Source organism: Bufo bufo, chromosome 3, assembly GCF_905171765.1.
Source record: "Bufo bufo chromosome 3, aBufBuf1.1, whole genome shotgun sequence".
NCBI lineage: Eukaryota > Metazoa > Chordata > Amphibia > Anura > Bufonidae > Bufo > Bufo bufo.
Genome location: NC_053391.1, coordinates 48141778 through 48156964, shown reverse-complemented (window position 1 = coordinate 48156964; position 15187 = coordinate 48141778). Strand labels below are relative to the sequence as shown.

General features: G+C 47.0%; 1 protein-coding gene across 1 annotated transcript in view; it reads left to right on the top strand.

Moving 5' to 3' along the window:
* Positions 1-9597: 9597 nt before the first annotated feature.
* The window catches only part of URB1 (URB1 ribosome biogenesis homolog), a 113342-nt gene continuing 107752 nt past the window's right edge, over positions 9598-15187 (top strand). The window contains exon 1 of the mRNA XM_040423191.1: positions 9598-9780. Coding sequence (XP_040279125.1) covers positions 9639-9780 — 142 coding nt within the window. The 5' untranslated portion in view covers positions 9598-9638. The remainder of the gene's footprint in view (positions 9781-15187) is intronic.

Genomic DNA, 15187 nt, shown 5'->3' with positions numbered 1-15187 from the left:
TTGTACCAGCAGCTCTGGGGCTCGTACTAGTTTTTCCGGCCCACCAGATAAGTCCACCTGAACCCCCTACTCGTGAACTTGTCTGGTGTACCCCAGAGCATTTTGAGCCTGTGATTCCTGATTTTGTTGGCCAAGCAGGAATCCCACAGTGGGCTTCACTAAATATTACTATTTTAGGCTATTTTCACACTAGTGGCAGGACGGATCCGACAGGCTGTTCACCCTGTCTGATCCGTCCTGCCCGGGTGTTGAGCAATGAACTGTTGGGCGTACAAGTTAGTTTGCTCCACCATCAGATTCACAAAGTGGTCACTGAAAAAAAGACTAAGGGTACTTTCACACTAGCGGCAGGATGGATCCGACAGGCTGTTCACCCTGTCGGATCCGTCCTGCCGCTATTTCACCGTGCCGCCGGACCGCCGCTCTGTCCCCATTGAATATAATGGGGACGGGGCGGAGCTCCGGCGCAGCGCGGCAGTGCACGGTGAAAGGCCGCCGGACTAAAAGTACTGCATGTCCGACTTTTTAGTCCGGCGGCCTCTCACCGCGAACTGCCATGCTGCGTCGGAGCTCCGCCCTGTCCCTATTATAGTCAATGGTGACGGAGTGGCGGTCCGGCGGCACGGTGAAATAGCGGCAGGATGGATCCGACAGGGTGAACAGCCTGTCGGATCCGTCCTGCCACTAGTGTGAAAGTACCCTTAGTCTTTTTTTCAGTGACCACTTTGTGAATCTGATGGTGGAGCAAACTAACTTGTACGCCCAACAGTTCATTGCTCAACACCCGGGCTCCTTTTTGGCTAGGTCCGGTGGATGGACTCCGCTCAGTGCAGCTTAGATGAGGGCATTTTGGGGCCTCGTGCTGCACATGGGCCTAGTCAAAAAACCCAGTGTCAGGCATTACTGGAGTGGGGACGTCCTTTACCAGACCCCACTTTACAGTACGGCCATGACACGTACCCGGTTTGAGGCCATCCGGAAATGCATGCATTATGCAGATAATGCAGCATGTCCCCCCCAAGGTGATCCTGCCTATGACCGCCTGTACAAAATCAGGCCGGTCATCGATCACTTCGGGGCCAAATTTTTGGAGGCCTATGTACCTGGAAGGGAGGTCGCGGTTGATGAGTCTCTCATTGCTTTCAAGGGGAGACTCATTTTCCGCCAGTATGTTCCCTATAAGCAGGCGAGGTATGGCGTGAAGCTGTACAAACTTTGTGAGAGTACCTCAGGGTACAAGTTTCATGTGTACAAGCGGCGAGATTCCCGTATTGAACCCCAGAATGTCCCCCCACTCTGGGTGTTAGCGGGAAACTTGTGTGGGACCTTATGCACCCACTGCTAGATAAGGGTTACCACCTGTACGTGGATAACTTTTATACTAGTATCCCCTTGTTCCAGTCCCTCGCCGCCAGATCCACGTCTGCTTGTGGGACTGTGCGGAAAAATCTACGCGCCCTCCCTACCCACCCCCTGCAGTCACCTATCACCAGGGGTGAGATCCGTGCCATTACCAGTGGAAACCTGTTGCTGGTCAGATAAAAGGACAAGAGGGATGTCCTTGTACTGTCCACAATTCACGGTAACGGCATCACCCCTGTCCCTGTGCGAGGTACCGCGGCAACGGTCCTCAAGACCGATTGTATCGTCGACTACAATCGGTATATGGGAGGAGTTGATCTCTCTGATCAAGTCCTCAAGCCATATAACGCCATGCGCAAAACCCGGGCATGGTACAAAAAAGTTGCGGTCTACTTGGTGCAGGTTGCCTTGTACAACTCTTTTATGCTGTCCCGGAGCGCTGGCAACACAGGGACATTCCTTCAGTTCTATGAGGCAGTCCTCAAGGCCCTGATCTTTTCTGACCGGGAAAGAGCAGGCCAGAGTACCTCGGGAACTGGAGGCGCCCGGATCGTCCCTGGCCAGCACTTTCCAGGTGTGGTCCCCCATACTGGAAAGAAGGGACGGTCCCAAAAAAAGTGCAGTGTGTCACAGGAGGGGGATACGGAAGGACACCACCACTCAGTGTGACAGGTGCCCCGATCATCTGGGCCTCTGCATTGACGGTTGCTTCAGGGAGTACCACACTTCCATGGAGTACTACATTTATAATCCCCTACCCCAATTTTAATTCCATTTAGCCACTGACAATCGAAAAAAAACTATGGTTCTCAGACTTGAGACACTAAAAGAATTTTTTGGGGAAAATGAAGATGTGAAATTTCAAAATTTCACTTTTTTGGCAGATTTTCCATTTTAATCCATTTTTTTCTTTAACACATCGAGGGTTAACAGCCAAACAAAACTCTATATTTATCGCCCTGATTCTGTAGTTTACAGAAACACCTGTACGGGCTGTTAACACCTGTAAACTGCTGTACGGGCCCATGGCAGGGTGCAGAAGGAAAGGAACGCCATATGGTTTTTGGAAGGTAGATTTTGCTGGACTGGTTTTTAGATGCCAAGTCCCATTTTAAGCCCCCTACAGTAGAAACTCCAAAAAAGTGAACCTATTTTGGAAACTTGGGGATAAGGTGCCAGTTTTATTGGTACTATTTTGGGGTACATATGATTTTTAATTGCTCTATATTCCATTTTTTGTGAGGCAAGGTAACAAAAAAATTGCTGTTTTGGCACCGTTTTTGTTTTTTACAACATTCATCTGACAGGGTAGATCATGTGCTATTTTTATAGAGCAGGTTGTTACGGACGCAATGATATCAAATATGTCTTTCTTTGTTTGTTTGTTTCAGTTTTACATAATAAAGCATTTTTGGAAAAAAAATTATGTTTTTGTGTCTCCATTTTCTGAACGTATTATTCTTATTTATTTTTATGCCGATTATCTTGTGCAGGGGCTCGTTTTTTGCAGGAAGAGTTGGCGTTTTTATTAGTCCAATTTTTGGGTACATATGATTTTTTGATCATTCATTATTACACTTCATGGGGCAAGGTGACCAAAAAATTTGTAATTTTAGCACAGTTTTTATTTTTTATAGCGTTCACCTTAGGGGTTAGGTCATGTGATAGTTTTATAGAGCAGATCGTTACGGACGTGGCAATACCTTATATATATACTTTTTCTTATTTATTTAAGTTTTACAAAATAATAGCATTTTTGAAACAAAATGATGTTTTAGTGTCTCCATAGTCTGAGAGCCATAGCTTTTTTATTTTTTGACCCATTGTCTTAGCTAGGATCTCATTTTTTGCGGGATGAGGTGACGGTTCGATTGGTACTATTTTTGGAGGAATACGCCTTTTTGATCGCTTGGTGTTGCAATTTTTGTGATGTAAGGTGACAAAAATTGCCTTTTTTATATAGTTTTTAATTTTTACAGTGTTCACCTATGGAGTTAGGTAATGTGATATTTTTATAGAGCTGGTTTTTACGGAAGCGGCGATACCTAATATGTATAGTTTTTTTTTTATTTCACTTTAACACAAGTTTTGTTTTGTTTTTTGAGCGATTTTCTTATGTAGGGGCTAATTTTTTGTGGGATGAGGTGACCGTTTTATTGGTATCATTTTGTGGGACATAGGCCTTTTCGATCGCTTGGTGTTGCACTTTTTGTGATGTAGGTTGACAAAAAGGGCTTTTTTTATTTATTATAAAATCAGGGGAAAAGGGGCGTTTATTCTTTTTTTACTTGAAACTTTTTTTTTTTTAAACTTTATTTCTGACTAATACACTAACAGGTTGCCTAAGAGATGGGCTTGAGGCTGGATCACCTGGGCACTCGTAGGAGGAAGGTCCCAATGACGTGCAAGGCATCGGGCTGCCTTCTCACCTATCGGGTCCCCGCCACAGCAGCGCGGGGACCGATAGGCTCCCTCACCCGCAGCAAACCCCTTCTATGTCGCGGTCAGCGCTACCGCGGCATAGAATGGGTTAACGTGCTGGCATCAGTGTTTTCACCGATGCCGGCGCATACAGCAGGGGTCCGGCTAACGGGAACAGCCGATCCCCTGCAGCTGATCAGGCGGGCGCAGCTCCTGCACCCGCTCGATCAGCGGGCCGTAATAGTACGGCGCTGGGTGGCAAGTCACGTCCCAATGCGCAGTACTATTACGCCGCAGGTCGGGAAGGGGTTAAGATGTAGGTACAAACTAGCATTTTTGCTGGATCCGGCAGGGTTCAGCAAAAACGCTTCCGTTACTGATAATACAACCGTCTGCATCCGTTATGAAAGGATCCGGTTGTATTATCTTTAACCGTCATTAAACTCCATTGAAAGTCAATGGGGGACGGATCCGTTTTCTATTGCGTCATCCCAGGACGGAAAGCAAACCGCAGCATGCTCTCCGGTATGAGAACAGAACGGAATGCATTCCGTCCTGTTCAGTTACGTTTTGTCCCCATTGACAATGAATCGGAACAAAAAGTAGGCGTTTTTCTTCGGTATTGAGCCCCTATGACGGATCTTAATACTGGAAAATATTAACATTAGTGTGAAAGTAGCATTAGTCCTGACTGTAGGTGTTCTTCGGTGCTGCACCATACGCTGTTGTATCTGCTTTTTTGTTTCCCATGTCATTTTAATATTTTTAACCATCATCATCCAGTGAAATAAACAACGTTCCTCCGATCCCTGATGGAAAAGACTGCACTTAACACTGGGCGTAAAAAAAGATCACGAGTAGCTGTGTCAGAATCTGGAGGTGATATAGGCCCTGTGTAGGCAAAGAGACTTATCTGCTAGTCTTGAACCATTGCCAAAAATGTAATCCTCTGCTCCTATCACAAAAACTCAAACAAAACGCAGGGAAACTCAAACAACACGATACACACAGGGCATCGGGGGGCCTGAGAACCTGCCGCTGGTAATATTAGCCCGTCTATCACACATTCCATCCTCATGATTTGATTCCTTTGATACCCGCCTCCCAAAAGCTATATATTCCCCTCCATTGAAATGCTTTTCATTAGAAACCTGTAAGACAAGACATTATAAAGAATGCTCAGAATCTTTTAAAAGATGCATAAAAATGATGGGTCCCCAACACTCGACTGAGACTGCCCTTACCAAAGTCACCAATGACCTACTAACAGCCAAAACTAAAAAACATTACTCTGTCCTCCTTCTCCTTGACCTGTCCTCTGCCTCTGACACTGTCGACCACTCCCTTCTGTTGCAAACTCTCTCATCTCTTGACATCACTGACCTGGCCCTCTCCTGGATGACATCATACCTCACAGACCGGACGTTTAGCGTCTCCCACTCTCACACCACCTCCTCGTCTCATTCCCTCTCTGTTGGTGTCCCGCAAGGCTCTCTCCTAGGACCCCTGCTCTTCTCTATCTACACTTTTGGCCTGGGACATCTCATAGAGTGCCATGGCTTTCAGTATCACTCTTAGGCCTCATGCACACGACCGTTGTTTTATTCCGTGTCCGTTGTTCCGTTTTTCGTGATTTTCTGCGGACCCATTGACTTTCAATGGGTCCGTTGAAAACTCAGCTAATGCACCGTTTGTCATCCGCGTCCATGATCCGTGGTTCCAGTCTGTCAAAAAAATATAACCTTTCCTATTTTTTTCACGGAAAACGGTTCGCGGACCCATTCAAGTCAATGGGACCGTGAAAAAACGCGGAGGCACACAAGATTGTCATCCGTGTCCGCTTTTTTCCTATCATTTGCATGGCAAACTTGACTTAGATTTTTTTTTACTTTCCTTCATGTCTGGTGATCCTCCAAAAATAAAGGAAGACACACGGAAAAAAAACGGAAACGGATCACGGAACAACGGAAGCACATTTTGCGGTCGTGTGCATGAGGCCTTATGCTGACGACACACAAATCTACCTCTCTGGTCCAGACATCACCACCTTATTATCCAGAATCCCACAATGTCTATCTTCTATATCATCCTTCTCCTTTCGCTTTCTAAAACTTAACATGGATAAAACAGAATTCATCATCTTTCCCCCATCTTGCTCACTTCCCCCCCAACAGACCTATCTATCACGATCAATGGCTGCACACTCTCCCCGATCAACCAAGTCCGCTGTCTTGGAGTGACCTTGGATTCTGCCCTTTCCTTCCGACCACACATCGAAGCCCTTTCCACCACCTGCCGCCTCCAACTCAAAAACATCTCCCACATCATGCCCTCATCATCTCCCGCCTAGACTACTGCAACATTCTCCTCTGTGGCCTTCCATCTAGCACTCTCGCACCCCTCCAATCTATCCTCAACTCTGCTGCCCGACTAATCCACCTCTCACCCTATTACTCCTCTGCCTCTCCCCTCTGCCAATCCCTTCACTGGCTCCCCATTGTCCAACGAATTCACTTCAAAGTACTAACAAATACATACAAGGCCGTCCACAACCTGTCCCCTCCCTACATCTCTGAGCTACTTTCCCGATACATCCCCACACGCACTCTCCGATCCTCACAAGACCTCCTTCTCTCCTCTCCTCTTATCGCCTCTTCCCACAATAGACTCCAAGATTTCTCCCGTGCATCCCCCATACTCTGGAACTCGCTACCCCAACATATCAGACTCTCACCTACAGTGGAATCCTTCAAAAGAAACCTGAAAACCCACCTCTTCTGACAAGCCTACAACCAGTGACCCTGCTGCCTCTATACCGCCATGACCTGCTTCACCCGCACCTACTGTGTCCTTCTCCCATACCATGTAGATTGTAATAATGGGGCCACTAATGGGGGCATTATTAATACTGAGGGCCATTAATGGTGGCATTATTAATACCGGGGCCACTAATAGAGGCATTATTAATACCGGGGCCACTAATAGAGGCATTATTAATACTGGGGGCCACTAATGCAGGTATTATTAATACTGGGAACCACTAATGGGGGCATTATTAATAATATGGCCACTAAGGCCTCTTTCACACGGGCGTCGCGTGTGAGGGCCGGACAAGATACGGATGCGTTGCAGGAAAATGCACGATTTTTCAGCGCGAGTGCAAAGCGTTTTAATGCGTTCTACACACGCGTGAGAAAAATCGGCATGTTTGGTACCCAAACCTGAACCCGGACTTCTTCACAGAAGTTTGGGTTTGGGTTAAGTGTTCTGTAGATTTTATTATTTTCCCTTATAACATGGTTATAAGGGAAAATAATAGCACTCTTAATACAGAATGCTAAGTAAATTAGGGATGGAGGGGTTAAAAAAATAAATAAAAAATTAAACTCACCTCATCCACTTGTTTGCGCAGATCGGCTTGTCTTCTTTCTTCTTCTTTGAGGACCTGGGAGAAAAGGACCTTTGGTGACGTCACTGCGCTCATCACATGGTCAATCAAGAAGACAAGCCGATCTGCGCAAACAAGTGGATGAGGTGAGTTTAATTTTTTATTTATTTTTTTAACCCCTCCATCCCTAATTTACTAAGCATTCTGTATTAAGAGTGCTATTATTTTCCCTTATAACCATGTTATAAGGGAAATTAATAATGATCGGGTCTCCATCCCGATCGTCTCCTAGCAACCGTGCGTGAAAATTGCACCACATCGGCACTTGCTTGCGGATGCTTGCGATTTTCACGCAGCCCCATTCACTTCTATGGGGCCTGCGTTGCGTGAAAAACGCACAATATAGAGCATGCTGCGATTTTCACGCAACGCACAAGTGATGCGTGAAAATCACCGCTCATGTGCACAGCCCCATAGAAATGAATGGGTCCGGATTCTGTGCGGGTGCAATGCGTTCACGTCACGCATTGCACCTGCACGGAATTCTCGCCCGTGTGAAAGGGGCCTAAGGGGGGGCATTATTAATACCGGGGCCACTAATGGAGGCATTATAAATACTGGGAACCACTAATGGGAGCATTATTATCAATGTGGCCACTAATGGGGGCATTACTAATACTGGGGGCCACTAATGGAGGCATTATTAATACGGGGACCACTAATGGAGGCAGTAATAGTACTAATGGGGGCATTATTAATAATGGAGGCATTATTAATACTGGGGCCACTAATAGAGGCATTATTAATACTGAGGGCCATTAATGGTGGTATTATTAAAAGGGTTGTCTGGGTTCAGAGCGGACCCCGGACACACCCACATCTTCACCCCTCCGGCCCCCCTGATATGAGCAATGGAGCATTTTATGCTTTTTCTGGACATCCGGTGATGTACCGGGTTCTCCACAGGGTAAGCCTAGCGTACGGGGCTGTCCCATAGACATACAGCAGCGAAGGAGAAGAGAGAAGGCACGTGCACACTGCGCGCGCCGTTTCCTGAAACAGCTGATTGTGGGGGTGCTGGGTGTCGGACCCCCGCCGATCTGATATTGATGACCTATCCCGAGGATAGGTCATCAATATGAAAAAGCCCGGAGAACAATCCCTTATACCACTGAGACTAAGGGGCATTACTACTGTGTGGGGGGCATCATGGGCATAACTACTGTGTGGGGGGCATCATGGGCATAACTACTGTGTGGGGGGCATCATGGGCATAACTACTGTGTGGGGGGCATAGCTACTGTGTGGGGGGCATCATGGGCATAACTACTGTGTGGGGGGCATCATGGGCATAACTACTGTGTGGGGGGCATCATGGGCATAACTACTGTGTGGGGGGCATAGCTACTGTGTGGGGGGCATCATGGGCATAACTACTGTGTGGGGGCATAGCTACTGTGTGGGGGGCATCATGGGCATAACTACTGTGTGGGGGGCATCATGGGCATAACTTCTGTGTGGGGGGCATCATGGGCATAACTACTGTGTGGGGGGCATCATGGGCATAACTACTGTGTGGGGGGCATCATGGGCATAACTACTGTGTGGGGGGCATCATGGGCATAACTACTGTGTGGGGGCATCATGGGCATAACTACTGTGTGGGGGGCATCATGGGGGCATACCTATTTTATGGGGGCACTGACAGAGCATTTTTTCTGTGAGGGGATACTAAGGAGACATTCTACTGAGTGAGGGCACAACTAAAGTCTGGGGGTACTAAGGGGACTTGGGTGTGTCTAAATACCCATTGGGCGGAGTTAAAGCCATGGCTTAGTACAATAAAATAAATTGCCTCTGCTGTTGCCCCTCATATAGCTATGTCCACCGGAAACAACGACACCCTGAGGGAGATTTATGAATACTGGTGTAAAGGAAACCAATCAGATTCCACCTTTTGACAGCTCCTTTGAAAAATGAAAGGTGGAATCTGATTGGTTGCTATGGGCAACTAAGCCAGTTTTGATAACTCACCCCCTATGGCTTTGAAATGCGGGAGTCAATTTTTTTTAAATCGCCCAAACTAGGAAACTAGGCTGCGACCTTAAGGTTACCGCCAGACGCAGTGTCGAGCTGGAATAGGCTGTTACTGCCACCCTGTGGTAATGACTGGTACTGCAGGACAAAATCCCCTGTTCGGGGGAAGAGTCGTCTGACCAACATTTTTGGGCTTTTTCGGGAAGTTCTCTAAATTCCTGGTTATGTCAGACCGATAACCAATTAAAACTACCGCAGCTGTCACCTTTTTCATGTTTTGCATTTTTACATTTTTCACCAGGTCGTTGCCTCCAGAACCTTTTCAGACGTAGCCTTGTTTCCGGGGGAGCGTGTTCTGCGCGGACTGCTTCCTATGTGCTGTTCCCACGTGTTTTGCTGCTGGTGACAGTAGGGAAAGTGCAGGCAGCGGATGATGGAGAAAAAGCGGAGGAGTTCGGGAGCCGGGGAGGAGACACCGGGGCCCCAGGCCAAGAAACCGAAGTCCCCGGAAGTGGAGTTCACAGGGACCCTCTTCAAATCCTTGTTAAAAGACCCCCAGTCTGCCCTGAGAGGTGGGAGACGTCAGCAGACACTGTCCTGCATGGGCACAATGTATATTCTGTATACCGAGCCTATAGCCTGCTTGTGTGTGTTTCTGGGAAAGCTGGGTGACAGCAGATATGGTTGCCATGGCAGCTGTTGTCACCCAGCTTTCTTGAAGTCCTGCAGATCTGTCTCTTTGCACTGATGGGCGCTCTCTAAAGAGATTTCCATTCAGAGTTGTGGGACATTAGACTGCGTCGCTTATCAGGCGTGATCCTGTTTCCATGGCACGTTTACGGGGATGGGTGTGAATACTTTTGCAGCATATCATTAATCATTATTTCAGTGCATTTACATGAAAAAATAAATAAATTAAAGGGGTATTCCATCCAGAAGCAATAGCGTAGGTGAAATGGAGCTCGGCTCCTCCAGTCAGTACTGTGGAGGCATCGGCTTCTTGCTTTGGGGATTGGAATACAAGGGTCCCCCATTCTGGCCATCAGTGGGCCCCCAGCGGTTGGAACCGCACTGATGGATCGTTGATCGGTAATTGAGAATTACTTTTGAGCTGGAATACCCCTTTAGAAGGATAGGGGATAAGTTTAGGACTTGCCATGATCAGTGGGATGAGGGTAAGCATCTGACTGCGGGGGCCCTCTCCAATCACGAGAATGGAGTGGTGTTTGAACAAGTGTGCGTCTTCTACGTGAGATTGCTGGGCAGTCCCATGCAAATAATAGGTTATCCTCTAACTTGTAATAACTAGAATACCCCTTTACCTGGGTTGTCCCAGTACAGTGGTCCCTCAACGTACAATATGAATTGGTTCCAGGACGACCATTGTATGTTGAAACCATTGTAAGCTGAGTAATCGGTTCCAAAACCCCAAGATGAGAGAAAATGAAGATTTAGGCTCCATTCAGATGTCCGTAGTGCGTTGCGGATCCGCAATACCCCCGACCGGCACCCCCATAGAACTGCCTATTCTTGTCCGCAATTGCAGACAAGAATAGGACATGCTCTATTTTCTTGCGGAGCTGCGGACCGGAAGATCGGGGCCGCGCTCCGGAAATGCGGATGCGGAGACCACATAGTGTGCTCTCCGCATCTCTTCTGGCCCCTTAGAGATTGAATGGGTCCGCCCCCGTTCCGGATAATTGCGGAACGGATGCAGACCCATTTTACGGACGTCTGAATGGAGCCTTAGGCCTCGTGCACACGGCCGTTGTTTTGGTCCGCATCCGAGCTGCAGTTTTGGCGGCTCGGGTGCGGACCCATTCACTTCAATGGGGCCGCAAAAGATGCGGACAGCACTCCGTGTGCTGTCCGCATCCGTTGCTCTGTTCTGTGGTCCGCAAAAAAATATAACCTGTCCTATTCTTGTTCGCGCTTTGCGGGCAAGAATAGGCAGTTATATTAAAGGCTGTCCGTGCCGTTCTGCAAATTGCGGAACGCACATGGACGCCATCCGTGTTTTGCAGACCGCAAAACACACAACAGTCGTGTGCATGAGGCCTTATAGTGGCTCTGTCACCAGATCACCCCTATTAAACCAACAGTGAGGAGGAAGGTATTACAGGGAGTGCAGAATTATTAGGCAAGTTGTATTTTTGAGGATTAATTTTATTATTGAACAACAACCATGTTCTCAATGAACCCAAAAAACTCATTAATATCAAAGCTGAATATTTTTGGAAGTAGTTTTTAGTTTGTTTTTAGTTTTAGCTATTTTAGGGGGATATCTGTGTGTGCAGGTGACTATTACTGTGCATAATTATTAGGCAACTTAACAAAAAACAAATATATACCCATTTCAATTATTTATTTTTACCAGTGAAACCAATATAACATCTCAACATTCACAAATATACATTTCTGACATTCAAAAACAAATCAGTGACCAATATAGCCACCTTTCTTTGCAAGGACACTCAAAAGCCTGCCATCCATGGATTCTGTCAGTGTTTTGATCTGTTCACCATCAACATTGCGTGCAGCAGCAACCACAGCCTCCCAGACACTGTTCAGAGAGGTGTACTGTTTTCCCTCCTTGTAAATCTCACATTTGATGATGGACCACAGGTTCTCAATGGGCTTCTTGCGACCCTGTTGACTATTTTGAATGAAACGCTTGATTGTTCGATGATCACTCTTCAGAAGCTTTGCAATTTTAAGAGTGCTGCATCCCTCTGCAAGATATCTCACTATTTTTGACTTTTCTGAGCCTGTCAAGTCCTTCTTTTGACCCATTTTGCCAAAGGAAAGGAAGTTGCCTAATAATTATGCACACCTAATATAGGGTGTTGATGTCATTAGACCACAGCCCTTCTCATTACAGAGATGCACATCACCTAATATGCTTAATTGGTAGTAGGCTTTCGAGCCTATACAGCTTGGAGTAAGACAACATGCATAAAGAGGATGATGTGGTCAAAATACTCATTTGCCTAATAATTCTGCACGCAGTGTATTTTAAACTGCAGGATCACCCCTACCAAGCTCTTTGCTTGGTTTAATAGGGGTGATCTGGTCGCTTTAAGAAAAATAAGCAGATAACTAAGACAGATAACAGTCAGGAACAGCTGCTACTAGTAACTAATCCAGCTAGTGTGCCAGAGAAGTGACCTGGATTGCTGGGATCTGAGTCTGGGACATTGTATGTGGAGTCTAGATCCAACTTACGATGGCTCAGAAAAGACCACTGTATGCTGAAAATACGGTGTCCGAAGGCCATTGTATCTGGACCAGACAGAGGATATGAATCTGACTGTTGGGGGCCCATAAACGGCGATCCTCTGCCCCCTGTTTGAATGAAGTGTGATTGAGTGAAGACTATGGGACTGTCCAAGTCTCCAGTGGCCCCATAGAGTTTGATGGGCTGACAGCCAACATGCTCTACCAATGCTGCATTCAGTTATAGGGACTCAAACCCCCATTTTCTTGATTGGTGGGGGGTCCCAGCAGTTGGACCTCCACCGATCAGACATTTAGAACCTATCCTGTGGATAGATAAGTTGTTATTCTGGTACAACTCCTTTAGGCTGCATTCACACGTCCGTGGTGTGTTGCAACACACCAGCCCGTCACCCCCATAGAAATGCCTATTCTTGTCCGCAAGCTGCGGACAAGAATAGGACATGCTCTATCTTTTTGCGGAGCTGCGGACCCAAAATCGGGGCCGCGCTCCGCAATTGCGGCTGCAGACAGCACACTGTGTGCTGTCCGCATCCATTCCGTCCCAATAGAGAATGAATGGGTCCAAAAATTGCGGAAAGGATGCGGACCCATTTTGCGGACGTGTGAATGGAGCCTTAAAGGGGGTATTCCCATCTCAGACAATGGGGGCATATCGCTAGGTGGGACCCGCACCTACAACGAGAACGAATGCGGGGAGTCCTGAGGCTGGAGGACTGCGGATTTCCCGGGGTCCGTCCACCACCACGCGCTGCTCCCATAGAAGTGAATGGGAGCGCACCGCGCATACGCGGCCCATGCTCCCATTAATTTCTATGGGGCAGAAGGCAATAGCCGAGCCAGCGCTCGGCTATTTTCGGCGGCCCCATAGAAATGAACGGAGGGCGGCTGCGCATGCGCAGTGCGCCCTCCGTTCATTTCCCCGCTCCATTCTCATTGTAGGTGCGGGTCCCAGCAGTGGGACCCACACCTATCAGACAATGGGGGCATATCTTAGCGATATGCCCCCATTGTCTGAGATGGGAAAACCCCTTTAGGTGTCCATACATGTGACATAACCACTGCCCCCTAGTGCTGACTGCTGTAAAAAGAGCAGGAGGGGCCGCTGCAGGGAATTTGTTGTCAATGTGCCTGCACTTCTCTAAAATCTGACGCGATTCCCTTTTGTAAGGAGCGTGAATCGGGTGATAGAATGAAATTGCTCGTATTGCAATTTCCTAACATACAGAGGATACAAAAACAGAGTTGCACTTAGGCTACATGCACACGAACGTTGTTTGTTTCCGTGTCCGTTACATTTTTTTTGCGGATAGGATGCGGACCCATTAATTTCAATGGGTCCGCAAAAAATGCCGCATCAGTATGTCCGTTCCGTAGCCCCGCAAAAAAAATAGAACATGTCCTATTCGTGTCCGTTTTAGGCATTGCTACAATGGATCCGCAAAAAAAACTGATTGCATACAGATTTCATCAGTTTTTATTTGCGGATCCGCAATTTGCGCACTGCAAAATACATACGGTCGTGTGCATGTAGCCTTAGGGCTTGTTCATACGACCATTGGTGTCCCGTTCCCGTATTGCGGACCGCATTTGCAGATCCATAATACACGGGCACCATTCCGTTGTCATTCCGCATCCATTCATTTCAATGGGTCCGCAAATCCTGAGATGCGGAATGGAAGCACAGGAACACTACGGAAGCACTACGGAGTTCTTTCTGGGGTTCCGTTCCGTGCCTCCGCACCACAAAAAGATAGAACATGCTCTATCTTTTTGCGGAACGAATGGGTTAGCGATCCCCATGCGGCTGCCCCACGGAAGGTGCCGTGCATTGCGGATCACAGCACGGGCACGGGACACCAACTGTCGTGTGAACGAGCCCTTAAAAGGAGTATTTCGGTTTCAGCAAATGATTCTACTTTTTTCCGATACGCATCCTGTATCAATTCCTCATGTTTTTCAACCTCTCTGCTTGCTGTCGCTCAATAGGTGCTTTTTATTGGCCTCTTTACAGCTCGTCACAGGACACAACTCTGCTGGCTGTATGTAACATGCCGCCCACCTGTTTGCCCATCACACGACCAGGACACGTTAATATCCACCGGAAACAATCTAGGAACATTTGTGCTGAATCACAGCAAGCAGAGATTTTGAAAACTGTAAGGAATTGATACAGTATTTTGGAAAATTGTCTAACTTCATCATTCATAGAGTTAACCCTTCTTTGCTGAGACCAGAATACCCCTTTAAATTGTACTTTTATCTTTCTTAAAGGGGTTCTCCGGGAATTAAGAAAATTTAAAATAATTAAATATTACTTCATTATAAATATATTACCAAATACATTTCATTAGTTATAATGACTCATTTTGTCCGGGGCGCAATCATTAGGAAAAATAAAATGGCCGCCATCCTACTAAACCACACAAACCCTGTCCTAATCACACAGGAGGACAAGTTAAAGAGCTGCGCCATCTTCTTATCTTACCTGTCAGGGATTATGATCCTGAATACAGTTTAATATGATCTTGAGCCGAATCTCTGTAGGAATGGAGTCCATGAGGAGACATGAAGTACAGAGAGGAGGTGGGGGTATAGATAATGAGCAGCAGCACTTGTATGCAGTCTCCATTACCACAGTCCTGTCCGTCCTCTCTGTACTTCATGTCTCCTCATGAACTCCATTCCTACAGAGATTCAGCTGAAGATCTTATCATCTGTATTCAGGATCATAATCCCTGA